The sequence below is a fragment of the Stomoxys calcitrans genome, chromosome 4, assembly GCF_963082655.1.
Source record: "Stomoxys calcitrans chromosome 4, idStoCalc2.1, whole genome shotgun sequence".
Lineage (NCBI taxonomy): Eukaryota > Metazoa > Arthropoda > Insecta > Diptera > Muscidae > Stomoxys > Stomoxys calcitrans.
In genome coordinates, this window is record NC_081555.1 from 176,883,291 (window position 1) to 176,906,652 (window position 23,362).

General features: G+C 37.0%; 2 protein-coding genes across 3 annotated transcripts in view; both read right to left on the minus strand.

Annotated features, from left to right (window-relative positions):
* Positions 1-2,844: 2,844 nt before the first annotated feature.
* LOC106081999 (putative inositol monophosphatase 3) lies at positions 2,845-4,844 on the minus strand. The gene is made up of 3 exons (XM_013244292.2): positions 4,447-4,844; positions 4,057-4,387; positions 2,845-3,554 (listed from the first exon to the last, which is right to left on the minus strand). The coding sequence occupies exons 1-3, from the start codon at positions 4,699-4,701 to the stop codon at positions 3,013-3,015; spliced, it is 1,128 nt and encodes a 375-aa protein (XP_013099746.2). The 5' UTR covers positions 4,702-4,844; the 3' UTR covers positions 2,845-3,012.
* A 10,812-nt stretch (positions 4,845-15,656) lies between these two features.
* Positions 15,657-23,362, minus strand: part of LOC106082017 (uncharacterized) — a 19,864-nt gene continuing 12,158 nt past the window's right edge. For both annotated transcript variants that reach the window (XM_013244318.2, XM_059366492.1), the window contains exon 5: positions 15,657-20,060. In XM_013244318.2, the coding sequence (XP_013099772.2) occupies positions 19,388-20,060 (673 nt within the window). In that variant the 3' untranslated portion in view covers positions 15,657-19,387. The remainder of the gene's footprint in view (positions 20,061-23,362) is intronic.

Consider the following 23,362-nt stretch of genomic DNA (forward strand, 5'->3'; position numbering starts at 1 on the left):
CGTGTTTAGTTTCACTGTCAAACATCGTATGTTCGGTCTAAAATGTAACCATGAACCATGTCTTAGAAACGAACAACGTTTGCAAATTATTGAATTTTAATACCAAAATGCGTGCTCTGTTAAGAAAGTTCATCGCGCGCTTCATTATGTTCAGCGGCGAAGCTCATTCTTTACTCAAAGGGTACGTAAATAAGCAGAATTGCTGTCGGACCATAATTGAACTGAATATTGGAGACCATAGTAGAAGTCACTGTGTAAAATTTCAGCCAAATCTAGTAAAAATTGCGCACTTTAGGGGCTGAAGAAGTAAAATAGAGAGATCGGTTTATAGGTGAGCTGTATTAGGCTATAAACCGATTCATGCCATATTCGACACTTATGTTGAAGGTCATGAGAGAAGCCGTTGTACAAAATTTCAGCCAAATCAGATAATACTTGCGCCCTTTAGAGGTTCAAGAAGTCAAGATCCCAGATCGGATTATATGGCAGCTATATCAGGTTATGGACCGATTTGATTTATTCTTAGCACAGTTGTTGAAAGTTAAAACAAAACATGTCATGCGAAATTTCAGCTAAATCGGATAATAATTGCGCCCCAAGTGGCTCAAGAAGTCAAGACCCCAAAGGCAAGTATATCAGGTTATGGACCGATTTGAACTATTCTTAGCACAGTTGTTGGAAGTCATAACAAAACACATCATGCTATATTTCAACCAAATCGGATAGGAATTGCTCCCTGTAAAGGCTCAAGAAGTCCAGACCCCAAATCGGTTTATACGGCAGCTATATCAAGTTATGGACAGATTTGAACTATTCTTAGCACAGTTGTTGAAAGTCATAACAAAACACCTCATGCAAAATTTCAGCCAAATCGGATAATAATTGCGTCCTATAGTGGCTGAAGAAGTCAAGACCCCAGATAGGTTTATATGACAGCTACTTCAGGTTATGGACCGATTTGAACCATTCTTAACACAGTTGTTGAAAGTCATACCAAAACACGTCATGCAGTATTTCAGCCAAATCTGATAGGAATTGCGCCCTGTAAAGGCTCAAGAAGACAGGACTCCCAATCGGTTCATATGGCAGCTATATTAGGTTATGGACCGATTTAAATCATTCTTAACACTTTTGTTGGAAGTCGTTAAAAGAAAAACACGTCATGCAATATTTCAGCCAATTCGAATAGTAATTGCTCCCTGTAAAGGCTCAAGAAGTCAAGACCCCAGATCGGTTTATATGGCAGCTATATCAGGTTATGGACCGATTTGAACTATTCATAGCGCAGTTGTTGGAAGTCATACTAAAACATCGTATGCAAAATTTCAGCCAAATCGGATAAGAATTGTGCCTTCTAGCGGCTCAAGAAGTCAAGATCCCAGATCGGTTTATATAGCAGCTATATCAAAACGTGGACCGATATAGCCCATTTACAATCCCAACTGACCTACACTAATAAGATGTATTTTTGCAAAATTTCAAACGGCTAACTTTACTCCTTCGAAAGTTAGCGTGCTTTCGATAGACTGACGGACAGACGGACGGACATGGCTAGTTCGACTTAAAATGTCATAACGATCAAGAATATATATTCTTTATGGGGTCTTAGACGAATATTTCGAGGAGAAACAGAATGACGAAATTAGTATACCCCCATCCTATGGTGGAGGGTATAAAAATTAACAGTTTGGTGCGATTTATGGGCTGGTGGCATCATTGGAACGTACTTCTCCAAAGAAAATGCGACTCGTAACGTAACTGTGAATTGTGAGCGCCATGGTAAGATAATATCCACATTTTTTTTTTGCCAAAATACAAGAACTTGACTTGTTTGACATGTGGTTTCAACTAGACGGCGCCACATGCCACACAGCACGCGTAAAAATGGACTTATTGAGAGGCAAGTTCGGTGAACATTTTATTTTACGTTCGGAAAAAGTCAATTGGCCGTCTAGATAGTGCGATTTAACACCTTTAAGTTATTTTTTTGTGCCAAGCCAATTGACGCATTGGAAGACAGAAATGTCATACTCTCGTATGACTAAATTGGACCAAGTGGATGGACCATTTGAGGCGCAGTCACGGTTAACATTTGCATGAAATAATCTTCAAACATTGAATTATTGAACCGTACTATTGATTCAAATAAAGATTTCATGCATTTTTCTGAATTTTATGTTTTTTTGAAAAAAAAAAATTTTTTTAAACTTTCCTATAGCTCTTAAAAAATCACCCTTTATTTGCATTCTAAATAGCGAATGCATTACTGCTGTGTAGCTCAATCCTACTTAGCATCAGTTTTAACTTTGATGAGAAAACTTTTTTCCTTTGGTTCTGGCTCAAATTGTTGTTGCGGTTCTATGTTATTGGAATTTTTGTTTGTAAATGGTGTTGGTGTTCCAACCAAATGGTTGTACATGCTTTGGGTGATCAGCTTCTCATACCAACAATCAACACACTTGTTTACATCAACATAAAATATGTGTGTTTGTACATAATGCTTATTTTTTCTCATTCCCAATCAAGTTCATGACCTCTTGAAAAACAGGTTTGAGGGCTTAGCAAAAGCAAAAAAAAGAAATGCAAAAAAGAAAACCAAAAAAAGTACACCAATATTGAAAAGAAATGGAATGGTCATTAATGCCAGTGGCTCCAGTTTGAATGATTAACATTTTTGATGATATTTCAAATACACAACAATAGAAATAGGATGGAGGGCAAGCATGTAACGTGTGCACAAACAATAATTGTGTTGTCGGCATACAGGCCATCGATGCTGTTGTTGATCACATTCACGTGGAGGCTTAACACATTGATTACCATAAAAGAAGAAATGGGCCAATATTTGATATTCAGTTAATTGTTACTTAAAAATCAATTTTAGTAGTTTTTATTTTTTATATTCGAATTTTAATTTCGCACTAAAATTTTAAAAGTCTTAAAACTAATCTTACTGTTCTTTTGCCACATTTAACATAGGAACAATATTTGGAAATGTACCATTTATATGTATTACCTCTTTTTTGGACCTGCATTATGGCTCTTTCTATACTCTATTAGTTTTTCTATGTATTCCTTGTGATTGACAACGCTTGCCAATAGACCGCGAGCATTGACGGGTGATTCAGAGGGTCCATAGTCAATATACTCATTATCCAAGGTGGTCATTTTACCACCCAGCGCCCTCAGAATGGCGTCACCAGCACATATGTCCCATTTCTTGATTTTAGTCGAATGCAAATATGCTGTGGCATTATTGGCTACAACTTGCAATACTTTATAACCAGCTCCAGCTGCCGTCAAAATGTTGGAATTTTCTCCGAATACTGCTCGAGTAAGATCCTTCACATCACCAGCATGAGAACGTGAAACGGTTATAATGGGATGCTCAACATCAGGCCGGTCAGGATGAATTTGTGATAAATACTCAGACATTGAATGATCTACCCAGGCCCAGGCAGTTTGACCAATAAATGGACTATGAATGACTCCCATGACAGGCTTTCCGTGGACGGCTATACAAACCATTGTGGTAACATACTCGTACAATTGTTCTGGAAATAAATGAAAAGGTTAAACAAATTTATAAGATAAATGTTAAGCAAAAGATTTAAGCAAATGTAAAGAATTCAGAAAATGTTGATCACCGTGACCACATATTTGCATTTTAAACTCCTATAGATGAGCAAGTAAGTTCTAGTTCAGAGGACTGATCACCACGGGAACGTTATGACTTTTGGCAATAACTCTCCTTGTCATATTGAGTATCATAGGTTCTCAGTATTAAAACAAGAGCCAGTGCCGCCCGACCCTTTACGGAGACTCTCTCCTCGATACCGCTAACTGACCGCGACTGCAGTTTCAAATACTCCACATCGATCTGAGCTTCTAGTGAGGATGATGAACACAACATAGAATATAGCTCAGTCCGGAAATAATTTTAGTGGTCTGCATTAAATAGCATTAGAACTTGCTATCATCCTTTCATGTACATACGTTTTCTTATATGTTTTAATTCCTAAAACCAGCATAGATTCAAAAAACCTATTAATATACCTGTAAACTCCTGAGTTGCATCCAACGGATCTATCCATACGGTGATATCTTTAATGTCTACCATTTCATCGGGTATATCTGCAGTCTGGTGCAAGACTGTGGGATCCAAATCGAATGTGGGCATATCAGCACAAGTTTCCTTATCCTCTTCGGAAAATATTTGAACGCGAGGAAATATTCGATGCATGCCCAACTTCATTACACAATGACTACGACCATCCGCGTCTGTATAGGGATCATTGGCTCCCTCATCCGTCTTGCCCTTGCTCTTCTCCTTTAGATCTCTGGACTTGGCAACTTCTAAAATCTCCAAGCCTCCTTTTTGGGCTGCCTAAATGAGTTATAATATATAATTTTAATTCCACAAGCATTGAATTTCCATCTACTTACCTGTATCGCTCCTATTAACAATTTCCTCATATTGACTTTATTTTGATTTCTCAACATGCCATACATGACCGGCCGTTGTTCCTCCTCCGAGCTGCTGAAAATGTACACCAGGAAACATAGCACCAGCAGACAAGCTATAGTCGCTGGAATACGGTTTATTTTTATGCTCCTCCCGTGCATTCTGTTGGTCCCTGCTATCGGTAATTTTATGGCTGTGGTGGCAGTATTATTTAACAATGGCTCTGCAGACGACATCCATTTGCTGCCGCGTTGTAATATTTTTTTTAAATAGCGTGTGTCTCTGCGTCAGTCCCAATTCGGTCAAGTATAAGATAAGTTTTGGGAGGTTCTTTGGTTCTTAAAGCTGAGTTTTGTTTACCTTGGCAGCAGGGATGATAAATGCAGTATTTAAATTTTATCATGAGGTCTGTTCGCGTACTTTTCCATTAAAAATTTGCAGGGGTAAGAACAGCCTTTATGGAGACTTTACATTGCACATCATAATGCATGGTCATTGTAATATTATTGGTGAAAATACAGGTGGAGTTACCCACTATGCGAATGCATTAAAAACCCAACTCTGCACACAAATCCACAAAAGTGACGCACAAAAGTTAAAGAATTTTCAACTTTGACGATTGAACACGTTTTGTATTTAGTCGACAAAGTTAAAAAATGTTTGACTTTTGCGAAAATTTTTTGCAGAGGTGAATTTTTAATGCGTTGTTTATGCGCGCGCATTGTATGTAACTCCACCTCCAGGATGTATGCGTCACATGTACTTATCACACATAACCAACAGTCACATGTATACATAACTATCAACCATTGAAAAACACTTTCTGTCCAAAACAAAGTTATAAAAAGAGAAGAAAAGTCAAGGCGGTTTTAAAAGAGTGGTCTCACGCGAACAGCTATAAACAGCCGGCCGTGTTTGACGGTATTAAGATGTCAGATTTTTGTTTGCATTCTCTTTGTTGTTATCTTCTTTCTCTGCTCATGTACGCACACGTATACACACACACACACATATGTTTGCGTGTGTTGCCAAAACGTCGATCAGCTTGATGGCAAAATGGTGGATTGTACCATATGATTTGTGGTTGTTGTACAAATGAGACCACCTTTAATTGTTTCACCATGAAGAAAAGTATGGAAAATTAAATAAAGTCACAGAAAAGAATCCGATGTACCGTTTTGGGCAAAAACTGTAATCAACACGCACACACGATCAGTACGATTATGATGTGCCGTATAAACTGCATATTACGCTTTTGCTATTTATTTGAATTAAAAAGCGGGTTTTCATAAAACAACTGTTCGATACTGCAAATTTCTGCTGGAGAAAAACTCCAGTAGAAATTTGGAAGCTCTCAATTACCAAACTCTCAAATTTAAGCTTGCTCTCACACACTCTGCCGATATCTTCTGCTGGCAAATAAAAGAAATTTGTATGCGTGTGTTTAAACGTATGCGTGCATGAGCGGAGAATATGTGATAGAAGACAACAAAGAAAGAAGATAACAATAAAGAGAATGCAATCAGAAATTTGACATCTTAATACCGTCAAACCTGGCCGGCTGTTAACAGCTGTTTGCGCGGGACCACCTTTTTAAATCCGCCTTGTTGTTATCTTCTTTTTCGTATATTCTCTGCTCATGTACGCACACGTTTACACACACGCACACAAATTTTTTTGTGTGTGTTGGCAAAACGTCGATCAGCTTGATGGCAAAATTGCGGATTGAACCATATGATTTGTGGTTGTTGTACAAATGAGACCACCTTTAATTGTTTCGCCATGGTCGTATACGGCCTTTGCTGTACTCTCTTTTGCTTTTTATTTGAATTAAATAGCTGAATTTTATAAAACAGCTGTTCGATGCTGCAAAAGGCAAACACGGTGGTACACGCAAACCGGGAAGACCTAAAGCCCGATGGAAAGATCAAGTTGTGGGAGACACCTCGAAACTTGGTGTCAGAGACTTTAGAATGAGCGCAGAAGATCGAGGCGCTTGGAACGCTATTCTACGTTCGGCTAGTGGAAGAAATATTCTGTCATACCCAATTAAAGTAAGTAAGTAAGATGCTGCAAATTTCTGCTGGAAAAAACTCCACTAGAAATTTGCAAGCTCTCAATTACCAAACACTCAAAATTGTGCTCGCCCTCACGCACTCTCTCGCTCTATTCTGCTCACAAATAAAGTACGCGAACGACTTCCAGTAACAATTTATGCAAATATGCACACATTTTTGAGTACGCGAACACACATAATAATTCAGCCATACCTTGCATAAGGTCTGCTAGCGTACTTTTCCAGTAAAAATTGCAGGTGAGTAAGAACATTCTTTAAGGCCTAAACAGAATGAGGAGCGTCGCGTTGAAAAATGCAACTCTGCAAACAAATGTTAAAAAAGCAACACGCAAAAGTTGAACAATTTTTAACTTTGACGACCAAAAACACTACTTCACGTTTTGCAACACAGAATGAAGCTTGCTTTCAAGCGTCAAAATTGAAAATATTTTAACTTTTCCGCGTTGCTTTTTTGGACTTTGTGTGCATACGAACCGATTTTAACCCCCGAGTCATTAACGGCCGCATTTCTGGAAAAAATCTTAGTTCATATCGCTCAGTAACCAATTACATACATATCACCCGATCTTTCAATTTGATATCTTGACCATCCACAGGAAGCCATTCTTATCAAAAAAATTCTAATTTCTTTTTTTGATATGCCACTAACATTTGGTAAATAGACACGATGCAAAGTACTTGACAATTGCATCTCTGGAATCGGCATAACATTTGCTTCCTGATCCAGTCTGGCAGATTCGCTAGCTTATGGATAAATGAAAGGCTCTTTCCGCTAAATGCTTTGTCCTTTAAACGTTGGCACCACTGACACAACTCCAAAATAATCAAATGTCAACAAAACAAAAATAATTAATTTTAATTTTAAATAAATGTTTCTCGGAGTTCGTAAATGTGATTTTATTAAAATCTCAAGCAATTTTGCTACTTCAGATCTTTTAATCAGTAAATGATGACACCACATATTTTAATAAACGGCGATAAGAAATTTTTTAAATCTGGTTTCAACTGAATCCAAAAACAAATCATGTCCGTTTACACTGCGCTTTAGGGGGTTTAAGTGACATATACAAGCGTACATGCGTATACTTGATTGTGCATATTACACACAACCATACACAGTTCTTGAAAACAGTTGCATATTTTTGTACTTTTATCGATTATTCAGCCATGGATTTATTTTCTGCAAAAAAAAAAACACAGGATCTACTAGTTAAATCTCGAAAAGGTCTTAAATTCGAATTTAGTGGCCAATGTAAACGTACTTTAATCGGGGATAATTTTTTCTCCATACAAACTAAGCGAGAAAATCCGCCAAGTGGTGTCCATATTATAGTACATTTACATTGACACTTTTATGATCAGGTTTTAACTAAATACAAAAACATATCCTGCCCGTTTACATTTCGTTTTTGGGGATTTAAGTTACACACAAGATATATTCATTTACAGGTAGTGACAATTGCCCAACAACAAAATATTGAGTGCACTATCTGTCAAAATCGGTTATAAGTGCAACTCTGATTCTCGTTTTTGTGCGTTATGGCCAAGATATATTCATTTACAGGTAGTGGCAGTTGCCCAACAACAACATATTGAGTGCAATATCTGTCAAAATCAGTGATAAGTGCAACTCTGATTATGTGTATGTTACTAGTTCGCGCCATTTTTCTTTGTTTGTGTGTGTTACGTTCTTAACAATAATACACAAACACACAACCAAAACTCGTTGAAATACAGTGCACTTCGCGCGAAAAAATTGTCCTCAGCTCTTTTACGGTACATTACCGGTCTATATGGCAGCCATATCAAAATATGGTCCGATCTGGACGATATTCAACAGAAAGGTTTAGAGGGATACCGGAACTCGCTGTGCCAAATTTCTTTGAAATAGGATGAAAATGCTCCTTTCATGGGCTCATTACACAATACCGGGAGATCGGTATATATGGCATTTATATCCAAATATGGTCCGATCTATACCACATTTGATAGGAATGGGTGTCTACTAGAACACACTGTGCCAAATTTCATCGAATTCGGGTAATAAATGCATCTTTTATGGCCTCAATACCCCATATCGGGAGATCGGGTGGTCGGTCTGAGTGCAGCTATATCCAAATATAGTCCGATCTGAACCGCACTTCACAGAACTGAATAAGGGTCTACCAGAACTCACTGTACCTAATTTCATCGAAAATGGATGAAAAATAATCAATTTATTGCCTTTAAGTCTGGAGATGGGTCTATATAGCGGCTATATATAACTCAAATCCGGTTTTATGAAATCAGAAGGTCAAATTTACAGAATACGAAATCAACAATTTTTTGAAAAATTTTTTATACCCAAGATATCTGCAAAATTATATTAAATACCCAGCTTTTGGGTAAAAATGGGTAAATACCCCGGTATTTATCCAATTTACCTCAGGAGGCCACTGTAGCGCAGAGTTAGCATGTCCGCCTATGAGGTTGAACGCTTGGGTTCGAATCCTGGCGGGACCATCGAAAAAAATTTTCAGCGGTGGTTTTCCCCTCCTAATGCTGGCAACATTTGTGAGGTACTATGCCATGTAAAACTTCTCTCCAGAGAGGTGTCGTACTGCGGCACGCCGTTCGGACTCGGCTATAAATAGGAGGCCCCTTATCATTGAGCTTTATCTTGAATCGGACTGCACTCATTGATATGTGAGAATTTTGTCCCTGTTCCTTAGTGGAATGTTCGTGGGCAAAATTTGACATTTGTAATTTACCGGGTAAATACCGTTTGGGTATTTACCCATCGCCCATCTCTATAAATGGCGACAAAATTAGCCGCTAAGGTAAACGGGGATAGCATTTTTCTACATACCGACTAAGTGAGAAAATCCGCTTAGTGGGTAAATAAAACTCCCCTATTATCATTTCGTAATTGTATTAATTTTGTGATTCGAAACCGAGATTTATTTTTTCTGTGTACGCATTATTCGTCAATGACATGGGATCGATACAGAATTCTCTTCAGATACAGAAGACGACAAGCAAAACAAAAGGAATGTAGCCATTCTTTTAAATTCACGTTTGATTTGCAAAAATATTCGGTAGCTATTTGATACGACAGCTTTCGAGTGCGGTAATACAACTGTTCGATACATGACGAAATCTCATTCGATACAAAAGCGTATGCGGTAATTCGGCCCCAGGCCTGAAAAAGTTTAGTCATTCGATAGAAAAGCGTATGCAGTAATTCGGCTCCAGGGCTGAAAGAGTTTAGTCTTGTTGGATCCCACATAATTTGACAATAGCTCAAAAACAGACTCGAATCGATTGGTGGGTAAAAAAAAATGTCGAAAAAAATACGTTTGCTTTGCTTCAAAAGGCGTTTATCAAATCGTCACATGTGGCGAATCATGAAAAATCACGAATATCACGACTTTTGCCGCCAAATTTGCACATTGGCTTACTGAGTAATTTAGAAAGCCCAAAACTTGTTCACCTATTCAAAATGAAAGACGTTTTTACTAAAGACCATAGATTTTAATTTTATTTTTAAATATATAATTTACAATATATATAAAGTTGTAATCGTTCTAAACATTAAAATAAAAATTTATAAAATTACAATAGAGAGACGAAGAAATTTTGCAGACTTATCAATAGAACATCATACTGTATATAAGTATATAGTGTATAAAAAAAAAATTAACTTTAGGTCGATGTTTCATAATACATGTTTGCTAATATTATTTTATGAATAAAAAAAGTTAACTTTTTAAGTAAATGTTGCACATAGAAACGCCTTTTTTTTCATTTGCTAATATCATGTTTTTTGATTTTTATTTTTTTTGAAAACCTTGAAATTAAAGCATTCGAAGCATATTGCTTAAGTGTTGGTAAGAGGAAAAGGATAAGGTTATAGCATAGAAATGTAGAAATTTAAATTTTCAAATCTGTTAACAAATATTTATTACTAATAAACAATAGCCAAAGAGAGTTGACAAAGAAAAAAAAATATATTAATTATAATAGTATTAAAGGATGGCAACTTCTCTCCCATGTAGTGGTATATAAAGTGTAAACAGTTAAGGCGACCTTTAAAGTCTATAAGTGGGAGGAGGAGCTCTGTGGGTGTTATAACAAGTGTAATTGTCATCTGTTTAGTTCATTCTTTAATCATCATGGTAAGTACACATATATATAAGGTGTGCATTAAATAAGTTTTGCAAGATGGTGTACGTATAACAAAATTATAAATATGTAGGTATGTATACAGTTCTAAGCAACACTTTCCCAAGCTTAATATATGAAACTTATCTTTAACGATTTTACATTAAACAAATCGCTAACTGCCATTTGAAAAAGTGGGCCCAAATGTGAAAATAAGAGAGTGTGGTTGTGTGGGTGTGTGTGTGTAATAAATAATAAATACTTTAAAACAGAGTTGATGAAAAAAATATTGTAGCATGTGTTTATAATAAATCTAAACAAAATAAAACTATAAAAATAAAATTAGTGCGAGATATTCGATTAATTGACAATGTAGCTGGTGCCTCGTTGGTTGGATGATTATGATGTTGGTGAATATGTAGATTTATTATTAGATTACACAAGAAAAACTTGAACCAACTTCGCCAGATATTTATATAGAAGTTAATCGTATATACTGTCATCAAGTCCATATTGTAAATATCATTTAATTTTCTTGAAACGAAAATTGAGGATATTTACCCATGTTTATTTAAAAACACAACTAGGTGAATTCATGGTCATTTCATTCGTTTTTCGAGTTTTCCTTTTCTTTAAAAATAATAGATAAAGTGTGCCATTAAGTGCGTGGAACTAATTTTCAAAATTTAATATTTCTTTTCGAAAATTTTATTTTAATAGTTTTTGCAATAATGTCTTAAAAAAAAACAATGCTGTGTATGCATAAAAATGTTTAAAACTATTTCCATACTCATATGAATTGAATAAAATCCCTTGGCTCCGACAATTTTTTCCCAGTTCCCAGCTGGGCAGACCTCTAAGATTTTTGAGAATAAGTATGACAACTTGTAAGAAATATCCTTACAAATTGTGGAGAAACTTATCAGCTCTATTGAGTGCAGATGAGGAATTTTACAGCTATATAGAAGACTGAATGGGGAGAAATTTGTTTGTTTTCCTTCATATATCCAAATGCGATACCTTACGTTAAGCTAAACACGCATAGATAATGATACCACATATACATATGTTGTAAGTGACAGAATAGTATAATAATAACATGACATAATTACCAGGTAGTGTACCGTAAACAGCTGTGTACAGTTTTTTCTCGCGAATTGCACTATCTGACAACGAGTTTTGGTTTTGTGCGTGTCAAGATATATTCATTTACAGGTAGTGGCAGTTGCCCAACAACAAAATATTGAGTGCATTATCTGTCAAAAACAGTGATTAGTGCAACTCTGATTTTTTGTATGTAACTACTTTGCGCCATTTTTCGTTGTTTGTGTGTGATATGGTTCTTAACTATAATACACACACACACAAAACCAAAACTCGTTGACAGATAGTGCACTTCGCGAGAAAAAATTGTACTCAATTGTTAACGGTACAACCTGGTATGTCATAGTGTTTGTATTATAGTTAAGAACCATAACACACACACAACGAAACATGGCGAGAACAAGTAACATACACAAAATCAGAGTTGCACTAAACACTGATTTTGACAACAAGTGCACTCAATATTTTGTTGTCGGCAAATGCCACTACCAGTAAATGAATATATTTTGAATAATAATAGAAGGGTTTGCAATCGCAACCGACAAAGTGCAAAGAAGAGTTCCATTTCACTTATTCTAAAGAGTGGCAATGATTTGTCCGATATGCCAGACAGACGGACGGATGCATTACACAAAAAAAAAAAACAAGTAAAAGAATGCTAAGTTCGGCCGGGCCGAATCTTATTGACCCTCCACCATGGATCGCATTTGTCGAGTTCTATGCACGGTATCTCTTTTTAGGCAAACAGAGAATATTGAATAAGAACTGTTATGCTATTGGAGCTATATCAAGTTATAGTCCGTTTGGGACCATAAATGAATGCTGAACATTGTAGAAGTCATTGTGTAATATTTCAGTTCATTCGGATAAGAATTGCGCCTTGTAGGGGCTCAAGAAGCAAAAACGGGAGATAGGTTTATATGGGAGCTGTATCAAGCTATTGATCGATTCAGACCATATTAAACACGTATGTTGAAGGTCATGAGAGAAGCCGTTGTACAAAATTCCTGCCAAATTGGATGGGCATTGCGCCCTCTAGAGGCTCAAACAGTCAAGATCCAAAATCGGTTTATATGACAGCTATACCAGATTATGAACCGATTTGCGCCATACTTAGCACAGTTATTGGAAGTCATAACAAAACAGTTCATGCACAATTTCAGACAAATCGGATGAGAATCGCGCGCTCTATTGGCTCAAGAAGTCAAGATCCAAGATCGGTTGATATGACAGCTGTACCAGATTATAAACTGATTTGAATCATACTTAGCAAAATTGTTAAAGGTAATACCAAAACACCACGTGCAAAATTTCCGTCAAATCGGACGAGAATTGTGCCCTCTAGAGTCTCAAAAACACAAGACCCAAGATCGGTTTATATGGGAGCTATATCAAAACATGGACCGATTTGAGCCATACTTGGCGCAGTTGTTGGAAGTGATACCAAAACACCACTTGCCAAATTTCATTTAAATCGGACGAGAATTGCGCTCTCTAGAGGCTCAAGAAGTCAAGATCCAAAATCGGTCTATACAGGGTGGCTGATGAAAGCCGCTACCAAAAAAAAATGTAATAACTTTTTTTCTATTTAATAATAATAATTTAATAATTAATTTAATTAATTAATTAATTAATTTAATTAATTAATTAATTAATTTAATTAATAATAATTTAATAATTAATTTAATAATTTAATTTAACATGAATAAAAGAAAAATGTATTCCATACACCGAAAAAAAAATGTAGCAATATTCATCATTGTAGCAATATTCATCAGCCACCCTGTATGACAGCTATACCAGATTATGAAACGATTTGAAACATACTTAACACAGTTGTTGGAAGTGATACCAAAACATCACTTGCAAAATTTCAGCCAAATCGGAAATTGCCCTCTCTAGAGGCTCAAGAAGTCAAGATCGGTTTATATGGCAGCTATATTACAACTTGGACCGATTTGGCCCATTTTCAAACCCAACCGACCTACACTTATAAAAAGTATTTGTACAAAATTTCAAGCGGCTAGCTTTACTCCTTCGAAAGTTAGTGTGCTTTCGACAGACAGACGGACGGACATGGCCAGATCGACTTAAAATGACATGACGATGAAGAATATATGTATATATGCTTTATGGGATCTCAGACGCATATTTCGAGGTGTTACAAACAGAATGACGAAATTAGTACACCCCATCGTATGGTAGAGGGTATAAAAATAATAAAAAAAATTGACTTGCTTGCACATGACACAATAAAATGTTTTTTTTTTTGGTATTGGATTTTTAATGCATACACAGCACCATTGAAGGGGTTCGGTAATTGTATAAATAGAGGGGAGACCAAATAGAAATATTAAATTAGATTTTCATCAACTTTCTTTACTTTTCGTTTTGGCAAGAACATGGTTTGGTCGAGAACATGGTATAAATTCGTTCGAGTGCATTTTAAACACACTTTTAGTCGATTCGAATTATGCAGGAATTATTAAATAATTGTATTTCTTTTCTCTAAATATGTTTTTTAACTAATAACTAAAATTTAAAACAAAAACTTATTTTTATAACATAAAGGCACTAACATTAAACATAGGAGATGCTATTCTAAGCGTAGTGAGAGTAACTTCACTCAATGAGAGTGGTGAGAGAGACCTCAATGAGAGTAATGAATATTCGCTAAGGGTCAGAACCATCCATACCTCCATATTTAGAAATATGAAAGTAACTTAAAACAATATTCAAACGATATACTAAATTTCCCATGAAGTTTCCATTAAGCAAGAGAGTGGATACTTCTCTCTTATCAATGAGTTCAGTCCGATTAAAGTTTTAAGCTATGGTAAGGGGCGCCTCCTTTTTTATGACGAGTTCAAACAGCGTGCCGCATAGTGACACCACTTGGTAGAGAAGTTTTAACATGACTGGATACCTCACAAGGGGGCGACCGAAACGCACATGCTAACCTGTGCGCTACGGTGGCCCCCATGTGTGGGACGCTGAACGCATGGGTTCGAATCCTGGCATACCACACAAATGTAGTCAGCATTAGTAAGGGGATAACCTCCGCTGAGAATATTTATCTGATGTTCACGCAAGGATTTGAACCCAGGCGTTTGGCGTCATAGGCGGCTATACTATCCTCCGCGTCACGGTGGCCTCCAATGAAACGGTTCTAGAACTAATGTATTTAAAAAAAAAAAATAACAAAAGCCAGCACCTTCAAAAAGTAACAAAACAAAAACAAACGAACGGACCGATGTACTTGGTTAAATGTAACGGATTTTGACGACCCAAATGACGAAAAAGGTAAAATGGAGAAATTATTCATCAAAAAAGCACCATCTTGGTTAGATCTCATGAAACGACCCAGGCATTGGATGCTATTAAAAAAATTAAGCAAAGGAAAATTGCCAGCTGATTTAAAAGAAATCCTGACAAAGCAATTGCATGAAGTGAAAAAAAACTGTCAATGTTTAATAGGAGATAAACGAAAGAATGCACCACGATAAAGCAGTTTCATTTAGATTTAAACTACCCAAATGACAGAAATCTTCTTCATATATATAAAATAGGAAGTGGTTTGTTTGTTTGCTCCGTATAGACTCAAAAACGGTTGAACCGATTTTCTTGGGTAGGGGTACTACGTTTTTTGATATCTGAAGGGGGGGACGGACCCTCCCCTTACCCCAATTTTCAGAAACGCCAGATCTTGGAGATGTTTGGTGCGATTTTAGCGAAACTTTGTGTGATCTATTAAAGTAACCTAAAAACAAAAATTTGCTATCCAAATTTCGGATGGGGTACCTAGGGGGGCCGCCCTATCCCCAAAACCTACCAAATATATATATATATATATATATATATAGTCCAATCACGACAATAAGTGACTCAAATGAAAGGTCTTTAAGGGTAGAAAATGTATCTGATATCCAATTGTCGGACCAAGTGTTTGGGGGACCACCCCAACCCCCAAAACACCCCTAAAACAGACATATTTACCGACAATGGCAATATGGGACTCAAATGAATGGTATTTGCGAGTAGATTACGAATTTGATATTCAAAGGTGGGACCAAGTTTCTGGGGGTCCACCCCTTGCCCAAATCACCCCCCAAACAGGACATATTTACTGATCATGGCAATATGGGACTCCCATAAAAGGTATTTGAGTGTAGAATACGAATCTGATATACAAATGTTAGACCAAGTCGTTGGGAAGGGTGGGCCGCCCCAACCCCAAAAACACCCCCCAAAGGGGAAAAATTTACGACCATAGCAATATGGGACTCAAATGAAAAGTCTTTGGGAGTAAAGTACGAATCTGATATCAATATTCGGGAAAAAGTGTTTATGGGCCACCCCACCCTCATAAAACCACCCAAACAGGACATATTTACTGAGCATTGCAAAATGGGCCTCAAATAAGAGGTATTTTAGAGTAGAACAAGAATCCGATACATATTTTCAGGGCCAAGTCACTGAGTGGACGCCTTCAAAACAGGCCTCAAAACGGTCATGTTTGTCGACTATGGAAATATGGGGCTCAAATGAAAGGTAATTGGGAGTAGACTACGAATGTGATATTAATATTCGGGACCAACTGGCTAAGCGAAGTCCCACCCGTAAATAGGAAGTATTTGCTCACCATGACAATTTGGGTCTTAAAGATAGTGGAGCTTGATATTGATAATTTTTAAGGCCCATACCCCAAACCCGACATATTTGCTGACTTTTGCAATAAGGCGTTTAAATAAAAGGTATTTGTTATAGCAAATGTTAAGACCAATATGGGATTCAAATAAATGATATTTGGGAGTTGATAACATCGGACATATTTACCGACCATGTCAATGTGGGGCTCAAATGAAAGGTATTGGGGTGTAGAGCACGAAATTGATACCCACTTTTGGGACCAATTTTCTGGGTGTCCAGCATTTCCCCAAAAGCAACCCACAAACAGCAATTATTTACTGACTATCGCAATATGGGCCTCAAATAAAGGGATTTGGGGGTACACATACACATCTGATATCCAAAAGTGGAACCATGTATTTGAGGCACCGCCCCTTCCACCAAAACACACCCTCCAAATATTAAAAAAATTACCGGCCATAGTAATATGCGGTTCAAATGAAAGGTATTTGAGATTGGAAAACGAATTTCAAAAACAATTTTGGGGCCCAGTGTTTGGGAGACACCTCATCCCATAAACTTCCCTTAGTCCAATGGCAAAATAGGGTTTAAAAAATGGTATTGAGGGTAGAGCGTGATGTTACTATTTTTTTCGGGGCCAAGTGTCTGGTACAATGGCAAAATAGGGTTTAAAAAATGGTATTGAGGGTAGAGCATGATGGTCATATTTTTTCAGGGCCAAGTGTCTGGGGGATCACCTAACGAAAACATCCCTAAATTGGATATACATATTTACCGATCTAAGGGTATATATACCGATCTAAGGGGTATTTGGGAGTAGAGCACGAAATTCATACCCTCTTCGCCGAAGGAAGATGGCTAGCTGAAGCAAACCAAAAAATAATGTTGGACCCTAGAAGAAGGAGGTCCAAATAAATCTAACCATTTCCAGATTTTTACGACCAAAACGACAAAAATTTTATGATACGATATTTATTCATCAAAGTAAAGCCAATATTGCTCAAGAGCAAAACTCATGAAATAACCAACATTTTTCAGGCTATGAATTAGAAGAGAAAGTCGGTCATCTGAAGCAAGCCATCACATCTAAACCACATCGGTACAATAAAGACCGTAGCTGAAGCCAGACAATATGTGTATTTGCGTACTCTAAAATGTTTTTAAATTGGCACAAATTGTTACTAGAAGTCGTTTGAGTACCTTGTTCACCAGCAGAAGAGAGCGGGAATTACATGAAAGAGAGCAAATTTGCAAATTTCTAGAGGATTTTTTTTTGCAGTAGAAGTTTGCAGCGTTGAAAAGCTGTTTTATGCAAACCAGCTGTTTAATTCAAACAAACAGCAAAAAAGAGTGAAGTTGTGCTTACTCTCCTGTAACTTTTTTTACCGGCAAATTTTACCGAAAAAGTACGCGAACAGACGTAATTTAAGATTCAGCGTTATAACGAAAAATATGTCAAGAATGACAACCAACTGAATTAAAACAATTTAAGATGGGACGCTATAAACAAAAAATTAGTCAGTCATCTGGCCCACAGATTGGATGCTCAAACCATAGAATCGAAAATGAAAGCGACCAGCTGACGCTACTACCAAACAATAAGCGAAGGACTTCCACACGAGATTAGGGGAAGAATGCGCCTAGGCACAACCGTTTCGTTTTAAGGGTGGTACTGTATTCGCTTTTAGCGACATTTTTTCATGATTGCTTTTTTAGATGATAGATTTGGAAGCAGAAAATCTTGCTGGTTTCATTCAGTAGAACATTCCCTCATTTCATATGAACAAAGCTAAGGGTAGGAAGAAGTAGAGGACGAATTCATAATGAATCATTCGACAAAAGATTTGAAAAAGGACTGTAAATTGACCATTGAATGATTAGATTAAGACAGAACAAAGTTTTTGATGTATCCTTATACAAGCATATGGGGGGAAGATTGATCAACTTTTTGGATCGATCGTTTGAAGAAGTTTCCTAGGAGAACGAGTATCTTGGTATTGACCTTCGCCAATCTTGTCTGACGGTCAGGAGCCCCGGTAGCCGAGTAGGTAGTGTGATTGCATTACCAATGCAGGGGTCGTGGGTTCGGTTTCCGCTAGAAGCTTTGGTCAGTCGCCACTGTGGTATCACAATAGACTTAAAATTGTCTAAGCGGGTCTGTAGACTAACCTAACCTAGTGAGAAAGTATCAAGAATGCCAAAAAGGATTGGCGATAACTCTCCCTCCTTCATAGACGTATATGCTACCCTCTGCGGTGCGATAAACATTATGGAAAACAAAGGTAAAAAAGCAATGTTGGACGGAAATACATTTTTTATACTTTCAGTTATTGACCCAAGTGAATTATCTCCACTTCATTGCAATTCTCCATAGCACCACGCAACACTAAATTACACTCAATTCTATTAATTTTTTACAAAAAGTCGTAATTAACAAAAAAATCATTAAAGATAACTTCATCATTGAATACCTGATATATTTTCTCTAGGTTAAACTCGGCCAATGGCTGTGAGTGTAACATTTTTGTTGCCGTAGTGCTAGAGAAGATAAGTTACTCTCACAATAGCCTGTTTACATTCGGTAGTTTTTTTTTAAAGAAACTTTAAGGGAAAATATTAAAAGTTTATACTTTTTCTGCATACGCTTTTAAAGGTGGGGGTTAATACAATTAAGAAACTCTTAAGAACATGCGCTGCATGCACCGCACAGTGGCTTCTATGCCCTCAAGTCGTCGTCATTGGTTGTCTTTTATGGTTTGTCACTTTGGAAAATGGAAGACTACTTGCAGTCACTTATTTATTTCATTTATTGTATTGCTTTTCAGAAGAGGGTCATGGCGTTGCCCTAAGACTTGAGTTTGTTGTTGTTGTTGTAATAATTGAATTCTTTACTATACGGCGATGAGAAAAATGAACGAATATTACTTTCACGCCAACACACTTGAAAACTATGTATTTTTGGATTTACTACTACTTGTATCCGATGAGCTCGATTGAGATTTTTTACTACCAAAGCCAAAACGCAAACCTTTCTTACGCTTCTTGACGCTGACCGCAGTGTCAGAACCATTATTGTCCACTGTATGTAGCTGGGTATCACTGTGATACGAATCCGATACCATTGATATATTGTCCAAGGCCTGTGAAGCCAACAATAACTCTTCCGATTTTAAGCTGCCGGCAGATTGCAGAGTGGAGACCGATGACAAAAAGTCCCTATCCAGACTGGGAAAAGTCATAGGAGTCACAGTTTTAGGTGGTTTAAAGTTGTGCTGCTGCAGATGTTGTGGCAATATCTGTCGTTCTAGAGAGGATGTTGAAAAACGACTGGGTGACTGTTGTTTGCTGCTGCTGCCATGTTCCGGAGCTGATTGCACTGACGACGAGGTCGACGAGGTAGACTGTTGACTTGCGGTGCTGTGTTGTTTTACCATGCGTTTGCTTTTATTACCACCGGCTTTGGATGCTGTTGGGGCTGAGCCATTGTTATTGGGTCCACCTTTAATGAGCGACTGTATTTGTTGTGCTGCCGCTGGTTGTGCCTGTTGTTGTGGCCTTGCCAGCAGGTTGTAGCGAACTGAGTCCGGCATCAAGTCCGAACTTTGCGATCTCAACAGAGGGCTGCACAAAACAAAACGAAAAAAAGAAAACATTTATTTTAGTTCAGCTTGGTAGAGAAAAAGACAAGAAACATGAAAATGACCATTAGTTGCAAACTGTTAGTTACATGTAAAGGATTAGCATACAATTGAAAGGATAGTGGTGAAGTGTGAGAAAGAAACGAAAAAGGGGATTTCGGCTTACGTGATCCACAGATAACGCAAAAGCCGGACTCTGTCAAAAAAAAATTCACAGGAATCTGAGACTTGAAGGGGTAGTGCTTAAGGGCACTTTAGACTATCTGATATGGCGTGTTTTGTTAATGCCTTTAGCTAATATTTTCTAAATGCTTAAACAAATTGAATTGCAGTCATATTTATGAGGTAGACCCAATCCAGTATAGGGCAAAATTTAAACACATAATCAAAATTTTCTTTCATCCCAAAATAAATGAAAATAATACAACAATTAATAATTTATTAACAAAAAAGAAAAAAAATAATTCAAATCAAAAGATAATGGGTTTCTGTTAAATCATAGATTATAATTAATAAGTACACATTTATAATACAATAATAATTAATACATGAAGTTAAAATAGAAGTAGTTGTAGTTGTGTAATAATAAATAGTAGAAATCAAGTCTATATGGTAGTTGTGTTTGGCACACGAAGCTGAAATTCATGTCGATTTCTTTTTCGAGTTTCTGAAATGGTAAAAACCAAGAAACGAAAATAAATCTTAATTAGCGTTCAACGATTTGCAACTCGAAAAAAATGGTAGGCGTCTGTTGTAGGGGTTTGTGAACAGGAAGGCAGACAGAGGAGTTAATAAGAGACGATAGGTTTTGTTTAACAACTCTTTCGGGTCGGATTCAAAGACAGTCCAAACAAATTTCGATTAACTTTGACCAACTTGAAAGCAATTTACCTCAATTTTACCAAACATCGCCTATCCACCTTAAAAATCTCAAATAACCATTACGAACGGAAATAATACCTATTAAAAGTTTAACAAAACTTTTTTGGCTTAAGGCTCGAACTGAACGAACAAAGGGTTTATAAATTATTGTACCAGCCGTTGCAGTAATTTGCAAACCCTGTGGTTTGTTAGAGGCCACCGTAGCGCAGAGGTTAGCATGTCTACCTATGACGCTGAACGCCTGGATTCGAATCCTGGCGAGACCATCAGAAAAATTTTAAGCGGTGGTTTTCCCCTCCTAATGCTGGCGACATTTATGAGGTACTATGCCATATAGAACTTCTCTCCAAAGAGGTGTCGCACTGCGGCACACCGTTCGGACTCGGCTATAAAAATTAGGCCCCTTATCATTGAGCTTAAAAACTTGAATCGGACTGCACTCATTGATATGTGAGAAGTTTGCCCCTGTTCCTTAGTGAAATGTTCATGGGCAACATTTGCATTTTGTGTTCGTATTCGTTCTAACCGTGGAAACATACATATTTATTTCTTAGTATACCCTACACCACTACTTTGGCACAGGGTATTATAACTTAGTGAATTTGTTTGTAACACCCAAAAGGAAGAGAGATAGAACCATTGATAAGTATACCGATCGACTCAGAATCTCTTTTTGATTCGATTTAGCTATGTCCATCTGTATGTCTGTCCGTCCGTCTGTCCATGTTAATTTGTGTAAAAAGTACAGTTCGCAGTTTTCATCTGATCGTCTTAAAATTTGGTACAGGCATGTTTTTCGGCTTATAAACGAAGCCTTTTGAAATTGGAAAAAATCGGCTCAGATTTGGATATAGCTCCCATACATATGTTCGTCCGATTTCCAGTAACCGATTCTCTCGAAATTTGGCAGGAAGGATTTTTTTATGGCTCTCGACATTACTGGTGAATTTCATGGAAATCGGTTCATATTTAGATATAGCTCTCATATATATATATTGGGTTGCCCAAAAAGTAGTTGCGGATTTTTCATATAGTCGGCGTTGACAAATTTTTTCACAGCTTGTGACTCTGTAATTGCATTCTTTCTTATGTCAGTTATCAGCTGTTACTTTAGCTTGCTTTAGAAAAAAAGTGTAAAAAAGTATATTTGATTAAAGTTCATTCTAAGTTTTATTAAAAATGCATTTACTTTCTTTTAAAAAATCCGCAATTACTTTTTGGGCAACCCAATAAATATATCGCTCGATTTTCACTCCCAGAGCCACTACAAACGCATTTATTGACTAATATTTTCAAAACTTCGCACAACGCTTTCCTCGACGATTGCCACAGTATCTGAGAAGTTTGCTCGAAATCGGTTCTGATTTGGATATAGCTCCCATGTTCGTCCGATTTTGAGAAATAGTGCAATAAAACGTAGAAATCGTGCAATAAAATGTAAAACGATTCTCTTAAAATTTGGCAGTAAGGATTTTCTTATGACTCTCGATATTACTGGTGAATTTCATGAAAATCGGTTCAGATTTTTATATAGCTCTCATATATATATATTGCCCGATTTTAACTTCGGGAGTCACAGCAAGTGCATTTTTTGACCCATCTTGTCAAAATTTTGCAAAACGCTTTTCTCGACGACTGCCACAGTATCTGAGAAGTTTGCTCGAAATCGGTTCAGATTTAGGTATAGCTCCCATATATATATGTTCGTCTGATTTTGAGAAATATTGCAAGAAAGTGTTCAGTTTTAAATAGATTCTTACGAAATTTTGCAGGAAGGATTTTCTTATGAATCTCGATATTACTGAAGAATTTCATAGAAATCGATCCAGATTTAGATATAGCTGTCATATATGTATATCGACAGATTTTCACCCCAAGAGCTACTGCAAGCGCATTGTTTGAACAATTTTGCCAAAATTTTGCACAACGCTTTCCTCGACGACTACCACATTATCTGAGAAGTTTGTTCGAAATCGGTTGAGAATTAGATATAGCTCCTATATTTATGTTCGTCAGATTTTGGGCAATTTGCAATAATGTTGTCATTTGTCAACCGTGGTTATTACAGTTTGAACATATTTGCCCACCGAGGTCCATCAAAATTGGTTCAGAATTGGATATAGCTCTCACATTATACTTATAAGGTAGGTGTAGGGTATGACACAGTCGGCACCGCCCGACTTTTGTCTTTCCTTACTGGTTTATACTGGTATAGCGCCGGTACAATGGTTTTAGTCCTTTCAATTGAATCCACTTAACCCGAATGGGTAAAAAAATACCCAAGAATAGAGCAGTCTTCGAAAAAATCTAGATCGAGTTAGGAAAGACGTATCCCAAAGCAATTTGAATTAACGTGAAAAAAAATTTTTTGTTTGTTTCTCTTTCGAGACGACCTCAATGATC